This window comes from Otolemur garnettii, unplaced genomic scaffold (assembly GCF_000181295.1).
Source record: "Otolemur garnettii isolate 467f Iridium unplaced genomic scaffold, OtoGar3 scaffold00198, whole genome shotgun sequence".
NCBI classification, from domain to species: Eukaryota; Metazoa; Chordata; class Mammalia; order Primates; family Galagidae; genus Otolemur; species Otolemur garnettii.
Genome location: NW_003852593.1, coordinates 1,124,716 through 1,134,782, shown reverse-complemented (window position 1 = coordinate 1,134,782; position 10,067 = coordinate 1,124,716). Strand labels below are relative to the sequence as shown.

Sequence of the window (10,067 nt, the reverse complement as noted above, 5' to 3'; positions counted from 1 at the left end):
GTTATTATAATCCTAGAAATGCAAGATGTTTCGGCACATACAGACCCATAACTGTGATTCCCCACATAAACAGAAGCCAAGACAGAGACCATATGATCCTCTTGATAGATGTAGGAAAACCATTTGACAAAATTCAGCACCTGCTATGATAAAAACTCTTAAAAAAAATAGGTATAGATGGAACATACCTCAAAATTATAAAAGCCATATACAACAAATCTACAGCCAACATCGTTCTGAATAGAGAAAAACATTCTCGCTTAGAACTGGAACCAGACAAGGTTGCCCAGTGTCACCACTTCTGTTCAACATAGTGCTGGATGTCCTCATCAAAGCAATCAGGCAAGAGAAGGAAATCAAGAGTATCAAGTGGAAAAAGAAGAGGTTGAACTGTTGCTTTTTGTTGAAGATATGATTTTTGTATCTAGAAAACCACAAAGATTCTACCAAGAGACTTTTGGAATTGATAAATAAATTCAGCAAAGTCTCAGTTTATAAAATCGTTTGTACAAAAATCAGTAGCATTCTTGAATACCAACAACATCAAGCTGAGAATCAGATCAAAGGTTCAATACCTTTCACAGTAGCAAATAAAGTAACTAGGGATATAGTTAACTAAGGAAGTGAAAGACCTCTACAGGGAAAACTATTAGACACTGAGGAAGGAAACTGTAGAGGATGGAAACAGAAGGACAGACGCTCATGCTTGTGGGGCAGAATCAACATTGTTAAAATGTCCATAATACCCAAAATGACTCATTGATTTAGGGCGATCCCCATCAAAATACCAACGTCATTATTTGCAGATGTAGAGAAAAATCATTTCATGCTTTTTATGAAATCAGAAAGACCCTGAATAGCCAAAGCAACCTTAAGCAAAAAGAATAAATTGGGAGGCATCACTTTACCAGACTTCAGTCTATATCTCAAGGGTACAAGAAACAAAACAGCACAGCACTGCCATAAGAACGAGAGACATAGATCAATGGATCAGAACAAAGAAAGCAGATATGAAACCATCCTCATACTGCCATCTCATCTTTCACAAAGCAGACAATAATGTACACTGGAGAAAGAATCCCTATTCAATAAATGGTGCTGGGAAAACTCGATAGCCACATGTAAAGACTGAAACATGATTCACACCTCTCACCACTCAAAATTTTTTTTGTCACGTATTTTTTTTAATTTTAGGATAATAGGGGGTAGATGTTTTGTTTAAATACTTTGTTTTCTGCACAAATGGAGTCAAGGTTATAAGCATGCCCTTTAACCATTCACAAAAATTAATTCACAATGGATAACAGACTTAAACTCAAGGCATGAAACTTTTAAGAATTATAGAACAAGCTAGATTGGAAACTCTTAGAGACATTGGCCTTGGCAAAGAATTTCTGAAGAAGACCCCAAAGGCAATTACACTCCACCAACAATAAATAAATGGGACCTGAAAAATTAAAAAGCTTGTGCACAAAGAAACAATTAACACAGTAAACGGACAAGCTACAGAATAGGAGAAAAAAACTGCATGCTATACATCTCATGAAAGGGCTGATAACTAGAATCTACAAAGAACTCAAGCAAATCAGCAAGAAGACATTAAAGACACCTGTTAAAATGGGGCAAAAGACATGAACAGAAACTTTTCAAAAGAAGATAAGACTAATGGCCAACAAACATGAAAAAATGCCCAATGTCTCTAATCATCAGAGAAATGTAAATCAAAACCACAATGATGTATCACGTAACTCCAGTAAGAACAGCTTTTATCCAAGTTCCAAAACAACAGATGGTAGCGTGGATGCAGAGAGAAAGAAACACGTATACACTGCTGGGGGGCTGCAAACTAGTACAGCCTCCATGGAAAATGGTATGGAGACACCTTAGAGAACTAAAAGTAGACATACCATTTAACCCAGCAATCCCACTGTTGGGTATTTTAACCAAAGGAAAAAAAAAATCATTCCTTAAAAAAGACACTTGCATTTGAATATTTATTAGCACTACAACTCAAAATCACAAAGATGTGGAAACAACCAAAGCGCCCATCAATACATGACAGGATTAATAAAATGTGGTATGTGTACTCCATGGAGTATTACTCAGCCATAAAAAAATGGTAACCTAAGACCTTTTCTTTCCTTTCCTTTTTTTCCTACCCAGGCCCAGATAAGGTTTGAACTTGCCACCCTTGGTGTGCAGGGCTGGCACTCTAACCACTGAGCAACAGTGCCCAGCTAGGCCTGCGTTTTTCTTTCTTTCTTTCTGTTCTTTTGCCTAATATCTTGTTTAACAACCTGCATCGAACTGGAGACCATTGCTCCATCTCCTAAGTGAAGTATCACAAGAATGAAAAACAAACACCACACTTGCTCACTTTTAAATTGGAACTAAGTGATCAACATCCATGTGTACATTGGTAGTTAGAATTCAATGGAGATCAAGCAGGTGGGGGGGGGGATGGTTAAATTCACACCTAAGAGGTACATTCCACACTACCTGGGAAACGGATACAATTATAACCTCGGCCCCATCTGTATAAAAGTAACACATGCAACCAAAATGTTTGTACCCCTGTAGCATTCTGAAATAAAAATAAATAAATAAGAAGTGCTTGCTTTGGCAGCACATATTCTAAAATTAGAACAATACAGAGAAGATTAGCATGGTCCCTGCGCAAGGATGACATGCAAATTCATGAAGCGTTCCATATTTTTAAAAAAATTAAATTAATAATAAAATAAAAGTTATGAAATAACTCATGCATTGTAGTAACAATAAAGAGTTAATATTGGCTGTGATAATCTAAAAAAAAAATTCTTCTATTCCCTTTTGTTGGAGTCCACCTTTACCTCGACTCCTTCTGAACAGTCTTAACTTCTCCAGGCTCTTTGACACCAGGCAAGTAGTGAAGGTGTACATCAGTCACAGGCAACTTCTACCTCCCAACATGGAATTTATAAATTGGTATTCTGGTGTAGGGTTAAGGCTTTCTGTTCCTATGGTTTTTGCTGTATGTTTTGGTTTTTTATTTTTTGAGACAGAGTCTTACAATGTCACCCTTGGTAGAGTGCTATGGCTCTGATGCTAGAATGTTAGATTTATGGAATTATCTATGTACAGCTGCATTCTAAAAATAATAAAAAGAAAAATAGCTAGGTGTTGTGGTGGGCACCTGTAGTCCCAGCTACTCAGGAGGCTGAGGCAAGAGAATCACCTAAGCCCAGGAGTTGGAGGTTGCTGTGAGCTGTGACTCCAAAGCACTCTACAGAGGGTCATAAAGTGAGACTCTGTCTCTAATAATACTAAAAAGAAATCAAATTAAACAGAAAAAATTTAGGGGTACAAGTGAATCTTTCTAAGAGTAGAATGTAAATGTTTTAAAACAATAACTGAGAAAATGACACGAAGGCTGTGTTGACCAGTTTGATGGAAGTATTTCGGATTGCATGTGAAAACCCCACACTGTACCCTAGAAGTGCATTAATGTACATAGTTACCATTCAATTATTAAAAAAAAAAAAAAAGAAAAATTAAGGGAAAAAAAAACAGAAAAAATTTAATTAAAAAAAAGATATGACAGCATAGTGCAGGGTGTCTAGCAAATGCTTAACCAGAGTTCCCTTCAACAGCTTCCAGCCATCTGTCTGAGCCTCCTCAGGCACCTCTGGCCACTTGAAAGGACCCCCAGGGAGGCTATGGGCAGAGGGTGTAGCTCCTGCCCTCAACCATACACTTCACTGGCACAGGGGGAGCAACCAAATGATGCTAGTGGTGGACAGAGCTGGGAGGAACTAAAGTGCATGTGGGGAAGGAAGCAAGATGGCACTCCTTGGGGGACGCAGGGAGACAGTGAGACTTCTGGACCCCGGAAGGAGGACAAAAGCAGTGGAGAACTGGCAAGTAGTTGCGTGCATTCCTTGGGTCTGAGGCTGTGACTGCCACAGCTGTAATCACAGCAGCAGCGAAACTGCGGTCTGTTCTGTTTTTGGGACTTGAGCTCTCAGTTGAACTACCTTGGGAGAAATTGGGAGAGAGTTTGGATGACTTTAAGTGTTATCTAAGGCCCCAGACTAAGCCACTGAGCTGGAAGGGAGCTCTCAGAAATTAAAGGACAGAACCTAGCTTCCACAGTGATGCAAGACAAAACTAAGCAATGGACGCTCACAAAATAAGGACTTAAAATAAGATGAACAGAATGCTACCACACTTATCAATTATCTCAATAAATGTTAATGGCTTGAATTCCCCACTGAAGAGGCATAGATTGGCTGATTGGATTAAAAAACACAAGCCATCCATTTGCTGTCTGCAGGAAAACACACCTAGCCTCAAAAGACAAATTAAAACTCAGAGTTAAGGGTTGGAAGACAATTTTTCATGCAAACAGAACTCACAGGAAAAGAGGGGTTGCAATCTTATTTTCAGATACATGTGGATTTAAAGCAACTAAAGTCAAAAAACACAAAGATGGTCAATTCACATTGGTCAAGGGAAAAATACAAGACATTTCAATTCTAAATATTTATGCACCCAACTTAAATGCTCCCAGATTCTTGAAACAGACCTTAATTAGTCTGAGCAATATGCTATCCTGTAACACCATAATAACAGAGGACTTTAACACTCCTCTTACAGAGCTGGATAGATCCTCTATGCAGAAATTAACAAAGATATAAGGGACTTAAATGAAACCCTAGAACAACTGTGCTTGATAAATGTATATAAGAACACTCTATCCCAAAGCTAAAGAATATACATTTTTCTCATCGGCCCATGGGACGTTCTCCAAAATTGATCATATCCTAGGGCACAAAACAAACCTCAACAGAATCAAAAGAATTGAAATTTTACCTTGTATCTTCTCAGACCACAGGGCACTAAAGGTGGAACTCAATTCCAACAAAAATGTTCAAACCTACACAAAGCCATGGAAATTAAACAACTTTATGCTGAATGACAGTTGGGTGTAAGAAGAAATAAAAGAGGAAATCAACCTCCTTGAGAATAATAACAATGAAGACACAAGCTACCAAAACCTGTGGTATACAACAAAAGCAGTCCTAAGAGGAAAATTTATCGCTTTAGATGCCTACATTCGAAAAATGGAAAGAGAACACATCAACAAACTCACAAGCCAGCTTATGGAATTGGAAAAAGAAGAACAATCTAAGCCTAAAGCCAGCAGAAGAAAAGGAATATCCAAAATTAAATCGGAGATTAATGAAATTGAAAACAAAAGAATCATTCAGAAAATTAATGAAACAAGGAGTTGGTTTTTTTAAAAAATAAAGAAGATAGATAAACCTTTGGCCAGACTAACTAGAAATAGAAAAATAAAATCGGCTTGGCACCTGTGGTTCAAGTGGCTCAGGCACCAGCCACATAGACCTAAGGTGGGGGGTTCGAATCCAGCCTGGGGTGCACCAAACAACGATGACGGCTGCAACCAAAAAATAGCCAGGTGTTGTGGCGGGCGCCTGTGGTCCCAGCTACTTGGGAGGCTGAGGCAGGAGAATCACTTGAGCCCAGGAGTTGGAGGTTGCTGTGAGCTGTGATGCCACAGCACTCTACCCAGCGGGATAGCCTGAGGCTCTGTCTCAAAAAAAAAAAAAAAAAAAAAGAAAAGAAAAATCACTAGTAACCTCAATCAGAAATGATAAAGCAGAAATAACAACTGATGCCACAGAGACACAAGAGATCATCTCTGAATACTACCAGGAACTCTATGCCCAGGAAATTGATCAATATTTGGAATCACACCCTCACCCTAGAGTTGGCCAGGAAGAAATAGATCCCCTGCACAGAAGAATTTCAAGCACAGAGATTAAAGAAACAATAAAAAATCTCCCAACAAAAAAAATGCCCTGGTCCTGGTGGCTTCACACCAGAATTCTATCAAACCTTCAAAGAAGAGCTTATTCCCATACTGCAGAAATTATTCCAAAAAATTGAAGAGGAAGGAATATTCCCCAACACATTCTACGAAGCAAGCATCCCCTGATACTGAAACCAGGAAAAGACCCAACTAAAAAGGAATGGCTAGCAAACATATTAAAAAATGCTCATCATCCCTAATTACAGACAAATGTAAATTAAAACCACCCTGAGATACTATCTAACCGCAGCGAGAATGGCCCACATCACAAAATCTCGAAACTGCAGATGCTGGCATGGATGTGGGCAGAAGGGAACAATTTTATACTGCTGGTAGGACTGCAAACTAATACAACCTTTTTGGAAGAAAGTATGGAAAACCCTCAAAGAACTCAAGCTAGACCTCCCGTTTGATCCTACAATCCCATTATGGATGGAAGTGGAACACGTTATTCTTCGTAAAGCATCACAAGAATGGAGAATCATGAATCCTATGTATTCAATTTTGATGTGAGGACAATTAATAACCTAGTATACAGTGGGTGGGTGGGAGAAGGGGAGAGCAGAGAGAGAGAGAAAAGGAAGGAGGAGGGTGGGGGAAGGGAAGAGCAGAGAGAGAGAAGTAGGGAGGTGGGGTGGGGTTTCAGTTGTGATGCACTGCTTGGAGGCAAGACACAATTGTAAGAGGGACTTTACCTAACAAATGCAATCACTGCAACCTGGTGAATAACTCTCAATGAATACCCAACAATAAAAATAAAATAAAATAAAGTGCAAATGGACAATGTCAGGTAAGATGAGGTAGACCAGCTTGGTGGCCACGCCTGTGATCCCAGCACTCTGGGCTCACAATTTCGAGACCAGCCTGAGCCAAAGTGAGACCTCATCTCTAAAAATAACTAGGCATTGTAGCAGGTGCCTGTAGTCCCAGCTACTTGGGAGGCTGAGGCAAAGGATCACTAGAGCCCAAGAGTTTGAGGTTGCTGTGAACTATGATGCCATGGTGAGGGTGAAACTAGCCACGAAAGACCCACTCTTATCCAAGCTTATCTCTAGCATGTGGTGACAGCATGGTTGGGGGGTGGGGGGCTGGTCCCTCAGCTTCACTTGCTCTAGACAGCTGAACAGAACTGTCATTCCAGCCCTTCTCTGGCCACCAAGCTGAGCCTCACGCTCTAAGGCAAAACCAAGTCCCCCAGGTGGACAGTATGACCTTGCACACAGTGAACCTATATGAAAAATACACATAGTTGTTGTTGGTGACAGCATCAGCTATTTGCCTGCAGTGTCCTTTGCAGCACAGCCTGTGCAGGTGCATGCCTGGCGCACGCACACACGTACACACACACAGAGCTCTGATGTATCACCTTGATGTGCTTGTAGGGTGGGGGCTTGCGTTCATTCTCCTGTGTTTCTCGGGCTTCCCTTTGAAGTTTAATTTCACGAAAACGAGCTTCAGCTTCTTGCAGCGCTAAAAAGTCAATGAAATGTAAAGATTTTAGTAAATAAATACATCTACCTTTTAAGCTCAATAGTTTAATGACTTACTCTAAATTCTACTAGTAAGTAGTTTCTAGTTCCCATAAAGCTAGAGATTATGGGGTAGCATCTGTAGCTCAAACGGCTAAGGTACCAGCCACATATACCAGAGCTGGTGGGTTGGAATCCAGCCTGGGCCTGCCAAACAATGACAGCCACAGCAACAATGACAAAAAAATAGCTGGGCATTGTGGTGGGCTCCTGTAGTCCCAGCTACTTGGGAGGCTTAGGCAAGAGAACCGCTTAAGCCCAGGAGTTTGAGGTTGCTATGAGCTGTGACGCCATAGCACTCTACCCAGGGCAACAGCTTAAGGCTCTGTCTTAAAAAAAAAAACAAACAAACAAACAAAGAAAAGAAAGACAGCTAGAGGCTATGGAAAACTATAAAAAGGCAAGTGTTTTCAATGCTGTAAAATGTTTTAAACAGAAGAGTGTCAGTATCGTCTAGGTGGCTGGTGGCCCCTGGGTGCTGCTTTGCACCAGTTTCAGCAGCTCCTAGCAAGGAGGCCCCAAGAAGGCTTCTGTTGGGCATTCCCACCTCTGCTGTGGTCTGAGGACGAAGCACCAGATGAACACCCAGGACTCAATGTCCTAAGATGCAACTTTGAGAAAGAAAATGCAACTTTGTTTCTACAGGGTTCTGAGAAGTGAACCACAGACTCTCACAAGAGGAAACAAACAACCAAAATCTGCCCTGAAAGGACAGCTGTGCCCTGCGGTCTGCCCTGTGTGGACAGCTGCCAGCATCACTGATGAGTCTGCCTCTACAGGACATGTCCAGAGTGAGGAGACCCCACAGCTTACCAGCTAACTGCCACACCAAACACAGTGGGCCACCTCTCATTTGCAGTATTTTTGAAAGAACACCCAACTGTGGCTCCTCTGCTTCTTTAGGATCAGAGGCAGAGCACTCTTGTCCACCCACTCCACCGGACCCTTGGTGAGGCCCCGATGCCCAGCTCTGCCTGTTGAAAGGTAAAGGGACCCACAGAGAGTGAGGTGTATATGGTCTAGAGAATAGGAGACTTTCCTCCAAGCCTGCATATTACACATAGCAAAGCTAGAAAACTTTTTATAAATTGGCACTAAAAGTAACTTCTTAAAAATAGCTTCACTGCATTTTAATGAAATTAATCATGAACTAACAACACACAAGTTAGAAGTGTATCTTGTTCCATTCCAAGCCTCAACAAATATAAAACAATCTGCAAACTTACTTTTTTTTTTCTAATTTAAAAGTATAGATAGAATGCTTAGTCCAGGATTTTCTACAAGGAAGAAATTTCAAAAGGCAGAGGTCAGGGTTAACAAAGCTCACGAGAGTGCTACCCATTCTCTGGAGATCTCCGTACCGTTTTTGAAGACTCTTCCGATCCCTCTGACCCCCTGGTAGCGACTGCCCCGGTCCCCCTCCATGTACGGGAACACTCGAGCCTGATGCGTCCAGTAATAATCTTTAGACCCAAAGAAAAACACAGGGAATTCTCCAATCTCGTGCTTCATTTTCTGAATATTTGGGGGAACATTTTTGGGATGGCAAACTTCTGCCGGCCACCATCTATTATAAATATTAAAAACAGGATTCACAGACTCCTCAGAGAGAGTGACAATAATTTCAATACGTTAAGTACTGTAAAGTGAAACACATTTCAACAAAAACAGACACAGAAACAGATAATTCTGTCTCTCACACCTGTAGTTCCCAAGTTTAACCCAGATGATATCTTGGAAGTGCAATCTCTTCCCAGCCCTGCAGTCGTTACAGAACCAGCTGCCGTCAGGCATCTCGATGTTCAGGCAGTCAGGGTGGAAGGCTGCTGGGCAGGACTCACAGCACAGGAGGCTCCCCCCTGCAAAAGAGGTGAGGTGGGCTCAGCCTGCCCAGTGCAGCCAGCCCAGCTGTGGCTCTTCACAGTTCAGAGCTGCATGTTCATCTCTTCATCATCAGTTTGAAAGTGGTAAGATAAAAACTAATTTTATTTTTACCATTAATAATTTCCCATAAATCTGTGAAATGACCACAGTGAATGTGGAAATACCTGCTACACTAGCAGGTTTGAACACATGGAAAACTTGAACATCAATGAACAAAGCAAGAATAAGGTGGGTACAGGCCTCCGAGGGGGTAGGTCGGGCTGCCTGGCAAGGAGCTACGCGTGGCTGGCACCCCAGGTCCTCACCTTTAGAGCACACGAAGCACCAGCTCACATTGACATGGGCATGGTGCCTCTTCCCCTTGCGAGCTGTGAAGTGGGCTGTGCAGACAATGCTGTTGGAAGCGATGACTGAGCACCCTGCTGCCAGACAGGCATCTCCACCGTGATAGGCAACAGGGCAGCGCACACAGCGCATCATTTTACCTGAGAGGAAGAGACACACCCTGAGACCCCAGATACTGCCCACTCTACAGCTGCTCAGCTTACTGAGCCTCTACAAATGTGAAAAGTTAAAGTGGAAAGAAACTCCGGGTATTTGATAAAAATACCTTTCAACAAGGCAAAGGGGCTTTAAGACTATGTTTAGGCTCGGCGCCTGTGGCTCAAGTGGCTAAGGCGCCAGCCACATACACCTAACATGGCGGGTTCGAATCCAGCCCAGGCCTGCCAAACAACGATGGCTGCAACCAAAAAATAGTCGGGCGTTGTGGCGGG

General features: G+C 41.8%; 1 protein-coding gene and 1 non-coding gene across 2 annotated transcripts in view; one reads left to right on the top strand and one right to left on the bottom strand.

The window, feature by feature from the left end:
• The window catches only part of NSD2 (nuclear receptor binding SET domain protein 2), a 115,263-nt gene that overhangs the window by 21,871 nt on the left and 83,325 nt on the right, over positions 1-10,067 (bottom strand). The window contains 4 exon segments of the mRNA XM_003801124.3: positions 7,245-7,348; positions 8,769-8,974; positions 9,110-9,266; positions 9,597-9,776. Coding sequence (XP_003801172.1) covers positions 7,245-7,348; positions 8,769-8,974; positions 9,110-9,266; positions 9,597-9,776 — 647 coding nt within the window.
• On the top strand, positions 2,611-2,717 carry LOC111721896. Its single transcript, XR_002770888.1, has one exon. It is a non-coding gene; the product is annotated as a U6 spliceosomal RNA (small nuclear RNA).